Raw genomic sequence first — 23961 nt, 5'->3', positions numbered from 1 at the left:
CAAACTGTACATTGTGATTTCGGATCCTGATGTTGAGTTTTACTCTATGGATTGAGATGTGCCTGGAATGGCGCCTGAGAATCCCTGGACTGACCGCTCCCCAGCCTTCCTGTGATAAACGGTTTGGTGCAATTTAGGGAGCAGAGCTGAGGAAAAACCTGAACAAGTTGATATTCTTTAGAGGAACTTACTAATACGAAAGCATTGAATGGTTTAACACTGAGGTTTCAGCTGCAACAAGTGGTCAGAGCAGGAACAGTGACCCCAGACGCCCCCGGGAGCCGTGTCCCAGCTATTGGGGGATGGAAGTCTCCGCCATTCTGACATAATCCCCTTATTCTAAATGATTGTCAGGGAAAGTTTTCCGGAGTCTCAGAAACTTGTGGATCCTGTGAAACAAAGGAATCTAAGGAACGTTTTCCCTGATTCCTCCTGACGGGAGACGTTGTCAACATTAGCAAATAAAAGAGACCGGAGGGGAGCCGAGGCCTTGGGTTTGGCGTTGTCTATTGTCCGTTCAGCAGTACGGTGACTGGATCCATTGGGGGATGTGTAGACCGTGCTGGAGCAGACGCTACTGAAGTCAGACATCTCTGCGGGACTTTTGTTTTCCAGAGAGATTAATCATGGTCTGACTGTTCACTCAATCCTTGTATAATGATATGCTTATTAGAAACGTTGCGGTAAATGCCTTGTCGCGGAACTGAAATGAGCTCGGAGCAGCAGGTGCGGCTCTTAAGCCTATAAACAGGGAGCGAGCAGTGGGGCTTGTGTAGTCAGTAAATAGGGAAACGTCTCCCACCGCTGAATTGGTGATATCAATCTCCCTTATTAAGTGAGATGCAGGCGGGATGGTCCTGGCTCACAGTTCTGCGGGGGGGGGGGGCAGGCAGAGTTTCGCATGTTTAATACATTAATTGTAGCGCCTGGAGCAAGACGCTTAATAACATTTTATCCTTGAAAAGAAAAAGCTCTGAACATTTGCAAAAACAAATAGCACAAAAAATTTTCTCCGCTCTACGGGAAGATCTGATGTTTGTCTTTAGAACTGGATGGACCTGCTTAGACGAGCTCCTTACGATGGCCGGAGACTAGAGGCCTCCTGGAGGTCACCGTACAAGACCACTATGTGGTGGACGAGATTTACGGAGAAGACGGAGGTGGCGATGGTGGAGCAGCCGCTGCGACATTCACTATGTTCTCTTCCCTTCCTGGAATCTGGACACAACTTCTTTGTGATTGTTCAGTAGCGGTTCAGGGATTAGTTGTTGAACATCATTATTTCTTGACAACAATCTGTCCAAAAAGGCCACCTTCAAGGGGAATTTCATGTGACGGCACTTTTCTTCCTTCAGGAAATGACATCATTGAGTCTCGGGAAACGTGACCATAAAAAGAACATTAAAGAGTCTTCAGTCAAACATTCCTCTGTAGAAGTGGCCACACGAGTGCGTCGACTCTTTACTGGAAAGTTACAGAAGTCCCAAAGTGATGGCATTCCCGGCTCCAGACCCTACCGATCAAACCAGCCATGAAAGTGTTTCACTGAAGAACTCGTTGGGATCGTGGTCTGTAATCACGACTCTCCTAGAATCAAAGCTTTAGGATGTGTGAAACCTCTAGAGATGGAACAGTATAACGGGGGCCCTGGTCACAGGTTCCTGGGTACCGGGTCTTGGAATAGAGACAAAACCGTCCCACGGCAATGGACCCCAGACCTCACTTCCTGGTGCAGGAGAATCCTTGCGTCCCCTTTTCTGTAGGAATGATTATCCTGACACGATGGAGATGGCAAATATAATCTTTACTGAAGAGGCAGATTTCTTGAAGGTGATGAGGACTTTCCCCCATTCCACTCTGTCCACCAATAGTCCTGATCACAGTGGCTCCCACCCGGCCTGGCAGTCTGACCCTTGTCAATACACAGCTTTAGCCCTGTTTAGAAATCTGGCAGTGCACACACCTATTAGTCAGTGACTCCGGGGCGGCCGTCTATCGCGGTGACTTCACCCGTATCGGCAGGAGAACCGGCCTTATTTGGCTCTCAAGAAGAGAGGACAAGTCTTTACTGCTAACTGAGCCAAAGCCCAACAACTTGGCACCGGTGCACAGCCCTTTTTATACCCTTTTCTGAGGCTTCACCCCTCCATTACCCGAGACGTGTGACTATGTGACTCGCGTGTCTCGGAGGTTTCAGAACTAGAGGAGTAAGTACCTCCCTAAAACGGTGCCCGGAAATATCACTGCCGGAGACCCAAAATAACTAAAGTGCAGCATGTCCACAAGCAGCGTAGACAGCCCTGGGGATGACAGGATCCTACCTAACTCTGACGGCACGGCCGTACCCCTTCACTGTGCCCATGACCTCATGTTCCATGGTGCCCCAGGCCGGCTGTCCTATCGGGAATTTTGCTGCATTAAAACTCTCTACCCCTGTGAAAGTCATCGCCACCTGTAAACAGAAAACACACACAATTAAAGGTGCACAATTTAACCCTGGTGGTTACCCCTCGTACAACTATAATACACCAAGCCACAAGGGGGAGCTCCTGAGCCTTATATCCGCTCATAGGTCACATCATTAGAAATAGAAGCACAGAACAGACGTCTGGAAATCATCCATTCCTATTTATCTGCAGCTGCAATATTGTGCGAACCCCTCCGAAAACTTCTCCTCTGTTATTAGATTCATGAAACTAATTTTATTCACATATTTTACAGGTGAACTCTCGTAAAATGCATTATGAAATAAAGCCGAGCAGCCGGACACCGGGCTAATTGGAGCTTAGGAGATTCATGACGGTTACACATTGCCGGAGGCAGAGAAATAATCACAGATTTATAACCAATGCCCAACAGAAAGTCTTGTGCAGCCCAAACCTCTATTGTGACAGCGGGGGGAGGGGTGGAAGTCTCTCCGCACGCGCCACCAGCTGAGAATTATTGGCAATGCACCAAGTTCAGGCCTCAGATGATACTTGGGGCACTACCGGCTTCTTGTCCCTGATGACCAGCCATGACCTGACTAATGTTCAACGACTGAAAGCACCTTCGTGAGGGGGAGAAGTTCAGTCCCGGACTCTCGTTCCTGCTACTAACCCCGCGCTCCTCGAGGCTCCGACTCACCAATATAGAGAGAGAACTGACAGACTCTTCTCTGAAACCTCCATAAGGTCTAGTTCACACCACTGATGACCCCACCGTGAACCTATTCCTGCCAGCAGCCGCAAGATTCCTCCCTCCCATTGACATCAATGCGGAATACGCCCGAAGATCGAGCAGGACGCTTCTTTTTTCCACTAGCTGGAAATATCCCTCCATGTGAACATACCCTCCCTGGCTCTATGCCCATAATTAGAGCTTTTATTGACTCCGCGACCCAAACATTTACCAGCATCCGGATCACGGCGTCAAACAAGACGCATCAAACCATTCAACACAAACATCAATATTTATTTGTAATTGAATTGACAGCCGGTTCGGCAGAATTGGCCCTGAAATTAATATCTGTAAATTCGCTCATCCCTACATGTGATCTAGTAAGCAGTAGGGGGCACTATTATTTTTTTGAGATCATCACCTGCCTCCATGCCAGCAGGGCCCCTGTGTGCACATGCGGCGTCCGCTGCGATCAGATGGACATTGTTTGGGTCCCACTGGTCTTGTAGGACGGGTTTTCTTGACAGCATTTTGTGGCTTCCACGGAAATATCACAAGTATTGAGAAGATGATGAGAAAAGTCAAGTTGTTTAAATAAAACCTCTAGTGGAAATAAAAACCAGTCGCAATCGGCGTAGAGTTGTCCGAAATAAATGATTGATGTGAGCGGTTACTGGAGGTCGAGCGACGCCAAACTAAACACAACCGGCCCATGATCGCAACATTCAGTAATCGGGACTGCGTGATCCCGTCTCTTCCCATACATTGTCAGGAAAGTATACACCCAATGGCGGATCATCATAGGGCGTTTTGGGCGTCCGCCCGAGGCTCCCGGGGGACCCATGGCCGCTCAAAGTACAATTTCTTTGTGTTTTATTTAGGGGTCTGGTCTAGAGGCTGTATTAGATTAGGGGGTCTGGTCTGGGGTCTGTATTCCTTAGGGCAGTCAGGTCATTATTAATGTAGGGGGTCAGGTCTGGGGGTCTGTATTAGGTTAGGGGTTCTGGTCTGGGGTCTGTATTAAGCGAGTCAGGTCTGTGGTCATTATTAGTGTAGGTGGTCAGGTCTGGGGTCTGTATTTAGGGGGGTCTGGTCTGGGGACTGCAATAGTTTAGAAGTTCTAGGAACTGTATGTGTTCTATGATCTAGTCTGGGGTCCAAATTTATTAGTCTGACAAAAACGGGTTGTCCAGGCACATTGATAGGTCATCAGTATGAAAAACCGGTCCGTGCCCAGACAAGCCCTTTAATGTAGGGTTCTGAGCCTTCGTGTCTGAATTTTTGTGTTTCTATAGAGGCTGGAAATGGCTGCAGAAGATATCTCATCAGGAGAAGTCGCCATAGCGGTCTGTGTCAGAAGGAGAAGAAAAGAGAACGACTCCCATCAGAGAAGACGTCACCTGTGAGTCACTGGATCTATAGAGGAAATCCTTGTATTCTACATATATTTTTGTACCCAAAACTAATAGACAAATGCGTGTTACCATAGCCATTGTCAAGAGGATGTGTCCCTACAGTGTGATACTGTCAGCGATGGTTGGAGACTGTCAGTATGTAGGGACACAGCCCTTTCACAAAGGGAATTGTAACAACAATTTGTCAATGCTCGCACAGAAAGGTGGTGTTTACTATAGACACGGCAGAGCGGCGGTGGAGAAGGGGGGCCAAGTTTGTGGAACAGCCCAGGGTCTATGGTCTACTTAATCCGCCACTGTATACACCCCCATCAGATCCGCAGAGGTGACGTCTAGCAAACCGTGTGCCACCTCTGTGAAATATTTCAGTATCCGCTATACAGGAAGTTCTACATTTCCCAGGAAGTCTTTGGCACGTCGGGTGGCGCGGGGAACCGCATGGAAGGCTTTTCTGATGTTTTATTCTTCAATTTAAAGTAAAAAAATAATTATAAAAACGTAATTAATGGGTTTCAAACGTCCCTTTACTTCCTGTTGGGAAAGCCGGGAAGAATTTCCTTTTGGTTTAAACGAACGATGTTCTCCGCAGAAAAGGTGAGATTGTGATCAGCTTCATATCTCAGCCCAAATAGCGGGTCTCCCCGGAGATCTTTCATCCACAAATTCCTCACTGTTAGTTTGAAGTGTTTTTAATAAATGAGGTTCAGTCTGTCTCGTCTGCTGCCATCGTGATAACATCCCCCAGCGAGACGAAAACGAGGACATCTTAATTAACTAGGGGAGGTTCTAATTCCATTTTCAATCAGGCCGTTTCTTGTGGCTTAAATGAAATTCAACACGTGATGGAAGTAAAAAAGAGGATGATGGAAGACTTGGCGAGAAGTCGGGGGCGGCACCGGTGGACAAGGCCGAGCTTCCAGGAAAAGCTTCAGACTGGACAGATACAGACTCTCCCCTGTCAGCCCCGTCTCCAGTCTACTACGTTCTATCACATTAGACGGACATCTTCATACTGCGTGATACCGTGACTCTCGGACAAGGCCAATTCTCTGGCTGATCTGGTCCTCCATCCAGCCAATCCCTATGGTTTCTGTGGTCAGCTCTCTCGCCTCTGCTTCATTCTTCTTTCGGGCTATTATTAAGCTGGCAGCTGATGTCATCTTTAACATAACCGTGAAGGCTGGAAGATCCGTCAGTGTACTTGTGCCTGATGCATGTTGGGGATTGTAGTGAACACAATGTGCCAGATATACAGCTTAGATTTCTCCTCCACATGAGATAAAGAAGATCAGAAGTCACTGAGATGTCACCATGGAGAGATGTCCCCAATGTCCTCGCAACTGAAACCAAACACGAAGATCAGAAGACATCGGTGTGAATGAGAACAAGACGTGGAAAGAATTCCCCCTAAAGCCACAACTGTGCATGAGCTATCCGGAGGAGACATGACCCGGAGGAGACATGACCCGGGGGAGCCCTGACCCGGAGTAGCCCTGTCCCGGGGGAGCCCTGACCCGGAGGAGCCCTGACCCGGAGGAGGTGATGTGAGAGTTATTTATGGACCATTATGTTTCTGGTCCTAAGTCTGTATCTGGTGAGAGTTAAACATGGAGCCCATGACAGACTGAGAGGTAACAGCAGAAGAATCAGGGTCCCCAGCAGTAGAGCTCCTGAGCTGGGGGCACTCATTCGTTCCTGAATGAAATAGGGTTCACTCTTCAACTTGCATTTCTTCTCGTGGATTTGGGGCTTTAAAGAGCAGCATCAGGATCTGTCCCATAATCACAGGATAGGTGATAAATATCTGAGCTGGGACACCCACCGATCACGAGAACGGGCTTACCCTGCCGATTTTGGGAGACTGATAGGAATAAAGTGGCAGCGCTCAGGCTCGACCACCGATCCGTCATTTATGAGTGACCTGATATAAGATGATGTTCCCTTTGCCGGCTGCACACAAGGTCTCCACTCCTCGGGCTGCTTTGGTGGCATTTTCCAGTTGTGAACAGATGATGATGATGATGAGACGATGAGAGTTCTCCTTGCTGTCACTTTCTTATATCTTTAGAGTCGGTGATAGCTTAGCCGGGTTCTCCCAGGAGGGGCATGAAGGGGTCAGGCTGATATTCGGTGACCCTCTCTCCCTCCCGCAGGCTGCACACAGACACCACAATTACCCTCCTCTCAAACTTCACTCTTATTTTACAGCCAATTACACCTGAAGTGCTCTGAGCTGTTCCACCTGATCTCTCCCCATCCTTGTCCATTACAGAGGCACGCCGGGCGGCTGCACACGACACCAGGACACCACTCATAAGAGCACGAAACCGCAAAACTCCACACACACATACAGGAATCACAGTACTTACCCCATGAGGGGGGTAGGTCAGCCATCCCCAGTCCCCAGGAATTGTCGCTGTGTCTAATAAATTCACTAGAAAAAAAGAAAAAGGGACATTAATGTCCATACAAAGACCCATCATCTACAGAGGAACACAAGATTTACTGACAGGGGCACATGCCGCATACACACCACTCACACATAGGACACACGCCGCATACACACCACTCACACATAGGACACACGCCGCATACACACCACTCACACATAGGACACACGCTGCATACACACCACTCACACATAGGACACACGCCGCATACACACCACTCACACATAGGACACACGCCGCATACACACCACTCACACATAGGACACACGCCGCATACACACCACTCACACATAGGACACACGCTGCATACACACCACTCACACATAGTACACACGCTGCATACACACCACTCACACATAGGACACACGCCGCATACACACCACTCACACATAGGACACACGCTGCATACACACCACTCACACATAGTACACACGCTGCATACACACCACTCACACATAGGACACATGCCGCATACACACCACTCACACATAGGACACACGCTGCATACACACCACTCACACATAGTACACACTCCGCATACACACCACTCACACATAGGACACATGCCGCATACACACCACTCACACATAGGACACACGCCGCATACACACCACTCACACATAGGACACACGCCGCATACACACCACTCACACATAGGACACACGCCGCATACACACCACTCACACATAGGACACACGCCGCATACACACCACTCACACATAGGACACACGCCGCATACACATGTGTTTATTCACATGTCCCTCTAGCCGCAGCTTTTATGAGTGAGAGTGTCGTGCAGTCCGTGGAGAAGGTTGTACTAACGAGGGGGCGCCACTTCACGGAGGAAGACATCGGCGCAGATCTTCTAATATCTATGATGAACGCAAGTGAAAATAATTGGGATCTATATTGGCGCTGCTGCGTGGTGTAGAGGGGATTCAGATCCACTGGATCTGAATCCCCTCTACACCACGCTGCAGTGCCAATATAGATCCCAATTATTTTCACTTGCGTTCATCATACCTAAGCGGTTACCCCGGTAACCGGCCCGGATCTGGCAGCAGCTATTTCGTGGACCCCTCTACTCAACCATCCTAACCTCACAGTGAGCATATATTTATTTATCCCTCACCTCCACCTTCTTTGATCCACACCAAGTGGCGCCGTGGTTTCTTGCCCTTTCTCTACTTCTAATATCTATGGATTAGTTACGTGCCACATTACCCTTTTCCCCCACGCAGCGGAAATAAACATAAAGTGGCCAAACACTGTAACGCCAAGTCCGCATTAGTGACGTCATTCACACCTCATTATTGACTGTGCCAGAGGGAGGGATAGCCCCAGTGCATTTTGGGAAGAGTGTCCGAGATCATGTGATCCTATCACCTGTAAGTGCTGACTGCCATTTTGTAGCGATTCGTGCGCCGGAAACCTCAAAAGTTTTGGATTTAGAGATATTCAAAATTATTGGAAACTTCAGACCAAATTTGATTAGTGTAGAATTGATTCGCTGAACTCTAGTAATGTACGAAACCCATGCACCCCCTGTCCTCGCTGTGTACCCCCTGTCCCCACTGTGTACCCCCTGTCCCCACTGTGCACCCCCTGTCCTTGCTGTGCGCCCCCTGTCCTCACTGTGCACCCCGTCCTCGCTGTGCACCCCCTGTCCTCACTGTGCACCCCCTGTCCTCGCTGTGCACCCCCTGTCCTCGCTGTGCGCCCCCCGTCCTCGTTGTGCGCCCCCTGTCCTCGCTGTGCACCCCCTGTCCTCGTTGTGCGCCCCCTGTCCATGCTGTGCGCCCCTGTCCTCACTGTGCGCCCCCTGTCCTCGTTGTGCGCCCACTGTCCTCGCTGTGCACCCCCTGTCCTTGTTGTGCCCCCCCGTTCCTCGCTGTGTGCCCCCTGTAAAGGGCCATCCCCTATCCCTCCCAGCAGCTGGTCCTGGTCGTAGTGTGGGATGAAGAAAGGCCAAAGCTTTCCCCTCCTCCTCCCCTTTCACAGCCAGCGGCCTGGTGGAGTGGGACAGACTGTGGGGCCCCGGAGTCCTCCGATGATTGTTTCTATACCAGTAGGAGGCAGTATTCCTGTGTGTGTATACTGCCACCTAATGGACACAATAATTATCTCTCCTCTGAAAAAAGAGATAATTATGGCTGCCTTCTGCCCGCTGGCCCCGCGGCCTCCTCTTACTTTCCTGGCCCGGTGAACCGGCTGTATGTCTGCCCCTGGGTCTGTCTATCTAGATCTCAGCGCCCCCTGTCGGCCGGACCTCACGTTTCATTGCAGGCAGCTGGACGGTCAATGATGCCGGAACTGTCCCCTCCGGACACAACTGCACACGAATAAAACTGACGGCTTCTCTAGAGATTTCTTGGCCGTTTCCAATTCTTTTGGAACAATTCCCTCAACAATGACAATTAAACCCTCATCGTGTCTCTCGCTCCCGGCGTCAGGAATAATGCAGAATATGAATGAGCCGGTTCATCCCCCGAATCAAGTCAGCAGCGATACTGGAAAATGAGGGGAACACAATCATCAGTACCCCAACAATAACCGCGACCCTAAATGTACGCACAACCCTGACCCTAAATGTCATCTGACCCTAATTCTATGTATAACCCTGACCCCAGATTAGAATTTACTCTGGATTAAATTGAGTCATTTTTTAGGTCAGACTTTATCTCGCCCCCTCATTTATCCCTTAACCCTTGAATCAGTGGCGTAACTACCGCGGTAGCAGCCATAGCGGCCGCTATGGGCCCAACAGCTTGAGGGGGCCCGTGCTGATAGCCAACACGCCCCCCATATGTCTGGTGGCGCCGCTACTACGGGGCCCACGCTGCTGAGCCTCTAACATTTATGGGCCGGACGAGACGGGACCCCTCATGCCCGGGGGCGTCACTAGCACTGGAGGGGACCCCGGTGCTAGCGACAGCCACCCCCTCTTGCAGTAATTGTACCTGTGTCTATAGCATGCATTAGAGCTGAATGGCCATGCATGTTCCGTACCTGACCATTCAGCGCCTTTCAACGACGCTAGCGGCGCGATTACTTCATCGCACCGCTTCCGTGCTTTAAAGGCGCTAATTGACTGGGCAAGTCATTCTGCCCTGCCAATCAGTGCCCTTGCACGACGCGTCGTTCAGCTCCAGCAGACCTGCTCAGAAGAGAGCAGATCTGCATTGCAACTGGACGGCACGGGAACGGGATCATGTGAGTATGTAAAGTTATTTTTTTTTTCTAATAAAACTGAGTGCCGTTATCTACAGGGGGGGGGTTCTATATGTGGGCCACTGTATACAGGGGAGGACTATATGTGGGGATGTGAGGCACTATATACAGCGGGGGTCTATATGTGGGCCACTATATACAGGGGGTCCATATGTGGGGCACTATATACAAGGGGGTCTATATGTGGGGCACTATATACATGGTTGGGCTATATGTAGAGCACTATCTATGGGGGAGCTATTTGTAGGTCACTATCTATAGGGGTGGGCTATATGTGGGGCACTATATACAGAGGTGGGTTACCTGTGGGGCACTATCTACAGGGGGGCAATATGTAGGGCACTGTCTACAAGGGTGGGCTATATGTGGGACACTATATACAGGGGAGCTATATGTGAGGTACTATCTTCAGAGGTGGGCTATATGTAGGGCACTGTCTACAGAGGTGGGCTATATGTGGAGCACTATCTATAGGGGAAGCTATATGTAGGGCAGCACGGTGGCTCAGTGGTTAGCACTATTACCTTGCAGCTCTGGGGTCCATATGTGGTCACTATCTACAGAGAGTTGTATGTGGGGCGCTATCTACAGAGGCTCTCTGGGGGTCAATCTCTACAGGGGCTATGGGGGCACTATGTAAAGGGGGCCACAATGTGTGTGTGGAACACAGTGTATGGCACTATTATAATCAGGGACACAGTGTATGGCGCTATTATAGTTAGTGGTGCAGTGTATGGTACTATTATAATCAGGGACACAGTATATGGCGCTTTATTATATTTCGAGGTGTTGAGAATTTTAACTTCGTTTTATAGGTGCAGAAATGTTTTAAAAGTGAGAAGTGAAGACATCTGAATGGAAAACGGCAGAAAAGGGTCGTGGCTGGGAGAAATCCATCTTAGAGGTCTGGACCGGAGGGAGAAGACAAGAACTGTAATCTGAGACGTCACTGGTGAGTCACTTAATGTAAATGTTTATTCTGCCTCTAATCCGCACTGTAGTCACTTTTTTTGTGAAACAACATCTCCCAGCATATCCTTACCATTGTTCGGGCCATGCTGGGAGCTGGAGTTTTATGCCGTACAAACCTATACGGCAGGGGTTGCACTAAATTGAGCTGTATTTGTTCTAGTGTTGTATATATGTACTGAGCTTGGTTCTGATGCTGTATATATGTACTGAGCTTGGTTCTGGGGATGTATATATGTACTGAGCTTGGTTCTGATGCTGTATATATGTACTGAGCTTGGTTTTGGGGATGTATATAAGTACTGAGCTTGGTTTTGGGGATGTATATATGTACTGAGCTTGGTTCTGGGGATGTATATATATGTACTGAGATTTGTTCTTGGGCTGTATATATGTACTAAGCTAAGTTGTGATGCTGTATATATGTACTGAGCTTTGTTCTGGTGCTGTATATATGTACTGAGCTTTGTTCTGGTGCTGTATATATGCACTGAGCTTTGTTCTGGGGCTGTATATATGTACTGAGCTTTGTTCTAGTGCTGTATATATGTATGAGCTTTGTTCTGGTGCTGTATATATGTACTGAGCTTTGTTCTGGTGCTGTATATATGTACTGAGCTTGGTTCTGGTGCTGTATATAAGTACTGAGCTAGGTTCTGGTGCTGTGTTTATGTACTGAGCTTGGTTCTGGTGCTGTATATATGTACTGAGCTTGGTTCTGGGGATGTATATCTGGCAAAGTTGATCATATAAACATTATGACATGCAGAAGCCTGTACCCCACATTCAGCTTGTATTGCTCTTGTCTGGTACATTATCAGGTCAGCTTATGTGGTTTAGTACAGAGTTTTTATTATAATCAATATATAGACTCCAAATGGATTTGTAACAAGGGCTGGGAACTGTTTACACCACAACTGTCCCCCCATATCATCTAGGCAGCTCCATGATAATCCATATACCACAAAGAGACAAATAAGAGCCTTTGTCGCCAATGTATATATAAAAGTTTAAATCTTTATTACACAAACACTGTACATAATAAAATAACATAAAGAGACAACTCTAGTATAACGAGCGGAGACCGCACCAAGTATTGTTACTACTTATAATCCAAGGGTAGCTACATGACTATTTAAATAAGCATCTGATTCAAAGTCAACATAACAGTAATACACCATTACTCAGAAGTAAGAAAGAGAGATCAATGTCTCCATAGGTAAATGGTTGTGAGTAGGGAAAGGTGCAGTACATATCATGGTAGATAGTGGTTAAGTCAAGACAAAACTGCTAAGACGCGCGTTTCGCCACGTAGTGCTTCCTCAGGGTGATGTAGACTGTCTACATCCCCCTGAGGAAGAACAACGTGGCGAAACGCGCGTCGGGGTCTATGCAGCGTAGCGGACACCACCTGTCTATATCCTTTTTGATTCTACCTATGGGTAAGCCTGTGTCTTAGCAGTTTTGTCTTGACTTAACCACTATCTACCATGATATGTACTGCACCTTTCCCTACTCACAACCATTTACCTATGGAGACATTGTTCTCTCTATCTTACTTCTGAGTAATGCTGTATTACTGTTATGTTGACTTTGAATCAGATGCTTATTTAAATAGTCATGTAGCTACCCTTGGATTATAAGTAGTAACAATACTTGGTGCGGTCTCCGCTCGTTATACTCTACATGACCGAGACCTCCACACACACAACTCAACATGACCGAGACCTCCACACACAGGACGCTACATGGCCGAGAGCTCCACACATAGCACTAAACATGACCAAGACCTCCACACATAGCACTAAACATGACCGAGACCTCCACACACAGGACGCTACATGACCGAGACCTCCACACATAGCACTAAACATGACCGAGACCTCCACACATAGGATTCAACATGACCGAGACCTCCACACACAGGACTTTACATGACCGAGACCTCCACACACAGGACTCTACATGACCGAGACCTCCACACACAGGACTCTACATGACCGAGACCTCCACACACAGGACTTTACATGACTGAAACCAACACACACAGCACTAAACATGACAAAAACCTCTAAATATACAACTTTTCATGACCGAGACCCCTACACACACAGAACTCTATATGACTGGGACCATCACACAGAGAATGTTTCATGACCGAGATCTCCACACACAGGACTCTACATGACAAAAACCTTCACACACAGGACCCAACATGACCGAAACCTTCACACACAGGACCCAACATGACCGAAACCTCCACACACAGAACTCTACATGACTGAGACCTCCACACACAGGAATGCACGTGACCGAGACTTCCATACACAGGACATTGCAATACAGAGTCCTACACCCTGAGGAGACTATATGACTGAGACCTTTATACACAGGACACTACATGAGCGAGACCTACGCACAAAAGACACTTCATGACCGAGACCTCCACACACAGGACATTGCAGAACCGAAACCTCAACACACAGGAAAGTCTAAGAGAAGACCTCCACAAACAATAGAATACATGACCGAGACCTCCACTAACCGTACTATACATGGTTGAGACCTTCAAGCACAGGACATCACATGAATGAGCTCTTTACACACAATACTCTACACGTCCGAGACCTCCACACACAGTACTCTACATTATTGAGATCTCCACACACAGGACACTACATGACCAAGACCTCCACTCTAAGGACACTACATGAGGGAGACCTGCATGTACAGAACACTACATGGCTGAGTAATTCACACACACCGAGAACTCTACATGACTAAGAACTCAACAAATGGTATATTATACGACCAAGACCTCTACAAATAGAAGTCTACATGACCGAGACTTGTACACATAGGACATTACATGACCGAGATATCCACACACAAGAGACTACATAACTGAGACCTCCACACACAGGACTCTACATGACCGAGACTTCCCACAGAGAACCCTAAGCACTCAATGGCCGAAACCTACACACAGTGGACTTTACATGACCAAGAACTTCAAATAGTACATTACAATATCGAAACCTCCATACGCAGTATTTTTCTAGACCTCCACACGCAGAACACTACATGACCAAATTATACACACAAAAACACTACATGAGCGAGACCTCCACACACAGAACATTACAAGACCAAGACCTCCACACACAAAAATCACCATGTCCAATCCTCACCCAGAGGACATTACAGAACTGAGTCCCCCATACACAGGACTCTACATGGCTGAGACCTCCGCACACTGGACATTGCATAATTGAAACTTCCCACACATTACACTATGACACTATGACCGAGACCGACAAACAAAGAAAAATACATGACTGAGACATCCATATACAGAAAACTACATGGCTGGGATCCTCCACACAAAGGACACTACAGATTGAGATTTTTACACACGAAAAACACTACATGACCGAGACCTCCACACTCAAGACATTGCATGACTGAGACTTTTACACACAGGAAATTACATGATCGAGATCCACACACAGGACACTACATGACTGAGACCTCCACACACTGGAGGGTACATGACTGAGACCTCCACACGCTGGACGGTACATGAATGAGACCTCCACACGCTGGACGGTACATGACTGAGACCTCCACAGGCTGGACGGTACATGACTGGGACCTCCACACGCTGGACGGTACATGACTGAGACCTCCACACGCTGGACGGTACATGACTGAGACCTCCACACGCGGGACGGTACATGACTGAGACCTCCACACACTGGACACTACATGACTGAGACCTCCACACACTGGACGGTACATGACTGAGACCTCCACACGCGGGACGGTACATGACTGAGACCTCCACACGCGGGACGGTACATGACTGAGACCTCCACACGCGGGACGGTACATGACTGAGACCTCCACACGCGGGACGGTACATGACTGAGACCTCCACACGCGGGACGGTACATGACTGAGTCCTCCATACGCGGGACGGTACATGACTGAGACCTCCACACACTGGACACTACATGACTGAGACCTCCACACACTGGACCGTACATGACTGAGACCTCCACACACTGGACACTACATGACTGAGCTGAGACCTCCACACGCGGGACGGTACATGACTGAGTCCTCCATACGTGGGACGGTACATGACTGAGACCTCCACACACTGGACACTACATGACTGAGACCTCTACACACTGGACCGTACATGACTGAGACCTCCACACACTGGACACTACATGACTGAGCTGAGAACTCCACACACTGGACGGTATATGACTGAGACCTCCACACGCGGGACGGTACATGACTGAGTCCTCCATACGCGGGACGGTACGTGACTGAGATTTCCACACGCGGGACGGTACATGACTGAGACCTCCACACGCGGGACGGTACATGACTGAGACCTCCACACGCGGGACGGTACATGACCGAGACCTCCACATGCTGGACGGTACATGACCGAGACCTCCACACGCGGGACGGTACATGACCGAGACCTCCACACGCGGGACGGTACATGACCGAGACCTCCACACGCGGGACGGTACATGACCGAGACCTCCATATGCGGGACGGTACATGACTGAGACCTCCACACAGAGGACGGTACATGACTGAGACCTCCACACACTGGACCGTACATGACTGAGACCTCCACACACTGGACCGTACATGGCTGAGACCTCCACACACTGGACACTACATGACGGGGACCTCCACACACTGGACACTACATAACCGACACCTCCACACACTGGACGGTACATGACTGAGACCTCCACACGCTGGACGGTACATGACTGAGACCTCCACACGCGGGATGGTACATGACTGAGACCTCCACACGCGGGACGGTACATGACTGAGACCTCCACACACTGGACGGTACATGACTGAGACCTCCACGCATTGGACGGTACATGACCGAGACCTCCACGTACTGGACGGTACAGGACTCAGATCTCCACACACTGGATGGTACATGACTGAGACCTCCACACAGAGGACGGTACATGACTGAGACCTCCACACGCGGGACGGTACATGACCGAGACCTCCACACGCGGGACGGTACATGACCGAGACCTCCACACGCGGGACGGTACATGACCGAGACCTCCACACGCTGGACGGTACATGACGGAGTCCTCCACACGCGGGACGGTACATGACCGAGACCTCCACACGCGGGACGGTACATGACCGAGACCTCCACACGCGGGACGGTACATGACCGAGACCTCCACACGCGGGACGGTACATGACCGAGACCTCCACACGCGGGACGGTACATGACTGAGACCTCCACACGCGGGACGGTACATGACCGAGGCCTCCACGCACTGGACGGTACATGACTGAGATCTCCACACACTGGATGGTACATGACTGAGACCTCCACACACTGAACGGTACATGACCGAGACCTCCATATGCGGGACGGTACATGACTGAGACCGCCACACAGAGGACGGTACATGACCGAGACCTCCACACACTGGGCGGTACATGACCGAGACCTCCATATGCGGGACGGTACATGACTGAGACCTCCACACAGAGGACGGTACATGACTGAGACCTCCACACACTGGACGGTACATGACTGAGACCTCCACACGCGGGACGGTACATGACTGAGACCTCCACACACTGGACCGTACATGACTGAGACCTCCACACACTGGACCGTACATGACGGGGACCTCCACACACTGGACACTACATGACCGAGACCTCCACACACTGGACGGTACATGACCGAGACCTCCACACACTGGACGGTACATGACCGAGACCTCCACACGCGGGACGGTACATGACCGAGACCTCCACACGCGGGACGGTACATGACTGAGACCTCCACACGCGGGACGGTACATGACCGAGACCTCCACGCACTGGACGGTACATGACTGAGATCTCCACACACTGGATGGTACATGACTGAGACCTCCACACACTGGACGGTACATGACCGAGACCTCCATATGCGGGACGGTACATGACTGAGACCGCCACACAGAGGACGGTACATGACCGAGACCTCCACACACTGGGCGGTACATGACCGAGACCTCCATATGCGGGACGGTACATGACCGAGACCTCCACACAGAGGACGGTACATGACTGAGACCTCCACACACTGGACCGTACATGACTGAGACCTCCACACACTGGACCGTACATGAATGAGACCTCCACACACTGGACACTACATGACGGGGACCTCCACACACTGGACACTACATGACGGGGACCTCCACACACTGGACACTACATAACCGACACCTCCACACACTGGACGGTACATGACTGAGACCTCCACACGCTGGACGGTACATGACTGAGACCTCCACACGCGGGACGGTACATGACTGAGACCTCCACACACTGGAGGGTACATGACTGAGACCTCCACACGCTGGACGGTACATGAATGAGACCTCCACACGCTGGACGGTACATGACTGAGACCTCCACAGGCTGGACGGTACATGACTGGGACCTCCACACGCTGGACGGTACATGACTGAGACCTCCACACGCTGGACGGTACATGACTGAGACCTCCACACGCGGGACGGTACATGACTGAGACCTCCACACACTGGACACTACATGACTGAGACCTCCACACACTGGACGGTACATGACTGAGACCTCCACACGCGGGACGGTACATGACTGAGACCTCCACACGCGGGACGGTACATGACTGAGACCTCCACACGCGGGACGGTACATGACTGAGACCTCCACACGCGGGACGGTACATGACTGAGACCTCCACACGCGGGACGGTACATGACTGAGTCCTCCATACGCGGGACGGTACATGACTGAGACCTCCACACACTGGACACTACATGACTGAGACCTCCACACACTGGACCGTACATGACTGAGACCTCCACACACTGGACACTACATGACTGAGCTGAGACCTCCACACGCGGGACGGTACATGACTGAGTCCTCCATACGTGGGACGGTACATGACTGAGACCTCCACACACTGGACACTACATGACTGAGACCTCTACACACTGGACCGTACATGACTGAGACCTCCACACACTGGACACTACATGACTGAGCTGAGAACTCCACACACTGGACGGTATATGACTGAGACCTCCACACGCGGGACGGTACATGACTGAGTCCTCCATACGCGGGACGGTACGTGACTGAGATTTCCACACGCGGGACGGTACATGACTGAGACCTCCACACGCGGGACGGTACATGACTGAGACCTCCACACGCGGGACGGTACATGACCGAGACCTCCACATGCTGGACGGTACATGACCGAGACCTCCACACGCGGGACGGTACATGACCGAGACCTCCACACGCGGGACGGTACATGACCGAGACCTCCACACGCGGGACGGTACATGACCGAGACCTCCATATGCGGGACGGTACATGACTGAGACCTCCACACAGAGGACGGTACATGACTGAGACCTCCACACACTGGACCGTACATGACTGAGACCTCCACACACTGGACCGTACATGGCTGAGACCTCCACACACTGGACACTACATGACGGGGACCTCCACACACTGGACACTACATAACCGACACCTCCACACACTGGACGGTACATGACTGAGACCTCCACACGCTGGACGGTACATGACTGAGACCTCCACACGCGGGATGGTACATGACTGAGACCTCCACACGCGGGACGGTACATGACTGAGACCTCCACACACTGGACGGTACATGACTGAGACCTCCACGCATTGGACGGTACATGACCGAGACCTCCACGTACTGGACGGTACAGGACTCAGATCTCCACACACTGGATGGTACATGACTGAGACCTCCACACAGAGGACGGTACATGACTGAGACCTCCACACGCGGGACGGTACATGACCGAGACCTCCACACGCGGGACGGTACATGACCGAGACCTCCACACGCGGGACGGTACATGACCGAGACCTCCACACGCTGGACGGTACATGACGGAGTCCTCCACACGCGGGACGGTACATGACCGAGACCTCCACACGCGGGACGGTACATGACCGAGACCTCCACACGCGGGACGGTACATGACCGAGACCTCCACACGCGGGACGGTACATGACCGAGACCTCCACACGCGGGACGGTACATGACTGAGACCTCCACACGCGGGACGGTACATGACCGAGGCCTCCACGCACTGGACGGTACATGACTGAGATCTCCACACACTGGATGGTACATGACTGAGACCTCCACACACTGAACGGTACATGACCGAGACCTCCATATGCGGGACGGTACATGACTGAGACCGCCACACAGAGGACGGTACATGACCGAGACCTCCACACACTGGGCGGTACATGACCGAGACCTCCATATGCGGGACGGTACATGACTGAGACCTCCACACAGAGGACGGTACATGACTGAGACCTCCACACACTGGACGGTACATGACTGAGACCTCCACACGCGGGACGGTACATGACTGAGACCTCCACACACTGGACCGTACATGACTGAGACCTCCACACACTGGACCGTACATGACGGGGACCTCCACACACTGGACACTACATGACCGAGACCTCCACACACTGGACGGTACATGACCGAGACCTCCACACACTGGACGGTACATGACCGAGACCTCCACACGCGGGACGGTACATGACCGAGACCTCCACACGCGGGACGGTACATGACTGAGACCTCCACACGCGGGACGGTACATGACCGAGACCTCCACGCACTGGACGGTACATGACTGAGATCTCCACACACTGGATGGTACATGACTGAGACCTCCACACACTGGACGGTACATGACCGAGACCTCCATATGCGGGACGGTACATGACTGAGACCGCCACACAGAGGACGGTACATGACCGAGACCTCCACACACTGGGCGGTACATGACCGAGACCTCCATATGCGGGACGGTACATGACCGAGACCTCCACACAGAGGACGGTACATGACTGAGACCTCCACACACTGGACCGTACATGACTGAGACCTCCACACACTGGACCGTACATGAATGAGACCTCCACACACTGGACACTACATGACGGGGACCTCCACACACTGGACACTACATGACGGGGACCTCCACACACTGGACACTACATAACCGACACCTCCACACACTGGACGGTACATGACTGAGACCTCCACACGCTGGACGGTACATGACTGAGACCTCCACACGCGGGATGGTACATGACTGAGACCTCCACACGCTGGACGGTACATGACTGAGACCTCCACACGCGGGATGGTACATGACTGAGACCTCCACACACTGGACGGTACATCACTGAGACCTCCACGCACTGGACGGTACATGACCGAGACCTCCACGCACTGGACGGTACATGACTGAGACCTCCACACACTGGACGGTACATCACTGAGACCTCCACGCACTGGACGGTACATGACCGAGACCTCCACGCACTGGACGGTACAGGACTCCGATCTCCACACACTGGATGGTACATGACTGAGACCTCCACGCAGAGGACGATACATGACTGAGACCTCCACACACTGGACGGTACATGACTGATACCTCCACACACTGGACGGTACATGACCGAGACCTCCATATGCGGGACGGTACATGACTGAAACCTCCACACAGAGGACGGTACATGACTGAGACCTCCACACACTGGACGGTACATGACTGAGACCTCCACACGCGGGACGGTACATGACTGAGACCTCCACACACTGGACCGTACATGACTGAGACCTCCACACACTGGACCGTACATGACGGGGACCTCCACACACTGGACACTACATGACCGAGACCTCCAAACACTGGACGGTACATGACCGAGACCTCCACACACTGGACGGTACATGACCGAGACCTCCACACACTGGATGGTACATGACTGAGATCTCCACGCACTGGATGGTACATGACCGAGTCCTCCACACACTGGACGGTACATGACCGAGACCTCCACGCACTTGACGGTACATGACTGAGACCTCCACACACTGGACGGTACATGACTGAGACCTGCACACACGGGATGGTACATGACCGAGACCTCCACACACTGGACGGTACATGACTGAGACCTGCACACACGGGATGGTACATGACCGAGACCTCCACCCACAGGACGGTACATGACTGAGACCTCCACACACTGGACGGTACATGACTGAGACCTGCACACACGGGATGGTACATGACCGAGACCTCCACGCACTGGATGGTACATGACCGAGATCTCCACGCACTGGACGGTACATGACCGAGACCTCCACACACTGGACGGTACATGACCGAGACCTCCACACACTGGACGGTACATGGGCTGCTCGTGTTTTGGTTCTAATGGATATTATGACGTCCTGTGAAAGATAAATATGAGGTGCTGCAGCAGAGGACCTACATGGTTTCATTTGAGGCAACAACTCCACATGACCTGGGACATGAACCTGACATTCAAGTAAGAAATAGACATGGTGATCAGGTAGAGGATCGTGCAAGTCAATGAGAATTGTTTACTCCATCATTCATTATTATTTCCTTCCTGAAATAAGAAATAAAAATGGTGGCTATAAGGTTCGTGTGTTCATCATAAAGTGCTGATTGTAAGGAGACCTGGAGGAGAGGCCACTCAGGAGAAGTCAGGGATATCTATATTCTGTATGTGGGAGTCCTGCACAGTGTGTATGATCTCCCAGGTTCCATCCATGCTTTGCCCGTGGTATAATGGGCAACCTTTACCTTTAATTGCCTGGACACAACCACAATGTAGAGCAGCCACCGGGCCGCCATGTATCGAGCTCATGTGAGTTATTTCACGGTATGGCTAAAGTCGTAAATCTTGGTCTGTAACGATGGGGGATCAGACAAGGTGGTGGGACCGGTCACATGCCAACTCCTTCATGGCGTTAGATGGTGGTGCTATTTATTGGTGACTGGTTGTCATGGCTGGTACTTGGTTGTGTTTGGTTGGCCATGTATTTTAGATGTCTGTCAGGATGGTCGGCTGAGCGTGTATATTTACTGTCATGGGGAGAGGGGGAGAAGCCGCTGCAGACATCTCTGATACTGTTTATCTCCTGGTGGAGCAAAATATTGTGTAAGTTAAAATGCAGCATGACCAGTGCTCGTCGGGCTGCCACCCGGCACATTAGATTGTCAGCAGATCAAGCTCCGGATTGCCTTACATTTCTGTAACATGCATGGCCGGGTTTATACAGATTGTCAGATGGACGTCCTGTTTGCTCTATTTATCCTATACGTGTATCGTCACCCGGGTTTTGGGATGTTCTCTGCGGTTCTGCAGTAGCTGACGCCAGTTCACCAGAAGAAAGGGATGTATTTGGGTAACCTAGACGCCGTCAGTCTCACAGTTTACGTGGCTGACGGGTTTTTCTGCAGTCGCTCTGACTTCGTATAAGTTGACTGTCACAGAAGGGGAGCAACGTACAGAATTGTGTGTGCAGCGCGGCGCAGCTGCCATGGTGTCAGTCGTCTGATAGAGATATCAAGTTTGGCAGCTCCCAGCCATTGTCCACACTTCAAAGGACCTGTCCCACATTGTTGCCCCAGGCGAAGAACAGACCAGCGGTGTCTGGAGTATTTTATGCACCTTCAAAGCAACTCCGGATCAATGACAGATGCAACTTTAGAATAGCCGAGCGCTTCCCCTACCCCCGGGCAGGCGGGTTCCTGGCAGCTTCCTAATAGATGAATTATGGAGTAGATGAAGAGTTCCTCTTCCAAACGTAATAAAAGAAACGCGATCTAATATAACATAAAGTATCGGAGATGAAAGTGTCAGACGGACTCTTACCTTCACTGCCCCCAGCAGAGACATAGGAGACCACAGAGAAGCCGAGACACAGCACGCAAGCTATCCCGGGTGCCCGTGCCATTGGAAGCGACCACCTCTGCCTGGATCTCTGGCCGTCTCTCTCTTCAGGAGCTCCCAGGATCACTGCGATATCGACGCCAGCAAATCCTCCAGCACTTTAAGCCCATCTTCTCGCATACACACAGACAGGCTGCAGGGAGGAGGAGGAGGAGGAGAGGCTGCCCACCCGTCAACTCCCAGCAGCCAATTGTGACTGAATCCCTTCTCCATCCCACATCTCTGCACCCCCTCACACAGCGGAGGAGACACTTCTCACCTCTGGATGAGACCATTGGGGCCGCCACAGTCCCAGCGTGGACTGATCCGGGAGAGGCGTCGCTGCCCGTACTGCTCCGTTACATCTCATGTCCCAAACTGCTGTGGTATCTGACATACACAAGGCTGAGACGGAGCCATCGCCGGATCTCGTTTCAATGGCCTTCTCTGCAGAACACGTTTAATGGTGGCGCTCGGCTGTATCCATCACCAAAGATGTAGAAATTCAAAGAAAAGCCCCAAATTCTCAGTGACACATTCAGTAATTGCTAAAGTCTCATGTTCCCCAAGGCAAACGGCCCATCGTGGAGTCCCGGAGCTCATAAGAACCCACAGAACCTGCTCCTCCGGCATTAAGAGGCCTCGTCAGCCGGACGCGGAATTTTTAGTCAAGTAACTATCAATATAAGAAGGAAACAGGGCTAAGGCAACCGTGGAGACGATGAGACTCCGGGACACAACCATACACCACGGTCTGATGTTACATATATATGTGCCAGTCAGGACAGAGCGCGCTACTGCCAATCAGGTGACTACATAGTGAC

General features: G+C 50.9%; 1 protein-coding gene across 1 annotated transcript in view; it reads right to left on the bottom strand.

Annotated features, from left to right (window-relative positions):
- The window catches only part of LOC142699462 (ephrin type-A receptor 8-like), a gene marked incomplete at its 3' end in the record, with an annotated part of 80368 nt that extends 56839 nt beyond the window's left edge, over positions 1-23529 (bottom strand). The window contains exons 1-2 of the mRNA XM_075848052.1: positions 23081-23529; positions 6944-7008 (exon numbers count right to left, since the gene is read on the bottom strand). Coding sequence (XP_075704167.1) covers positions 6944-7008; positions 23081-23162 — 147 coding nt within the window. The remainder of the gene's footprint in view (positions 1-6943; positions 7009-23080) is intronic.
- Between the last annotated feature and the right edge of the window lie 432 nt (positions 23530-23961).

The sequence above is a fragment of the Rhinoderma darwinii genome, unplaced genomic scaffold, assembly GCF_050947455.1.
Source record: "Rhinoderma darwinii isolate aRhiDar2 unplaced genomic scaffold, aRhiDar2.hap1 Scaffold_1586, whole genome shotgun sequence".
NCBI lineage: Eukaryota > Metazoa > Chordata > Amphibia > Anura > Rhinodermatidae > Rhinoderma > Rhinoderma darwinii.
The sequence above is the reverse complement of the archived record's forward strand: the minus strand, read 5'-3'. Positions and strand labels throughout refer to the sequence as shown.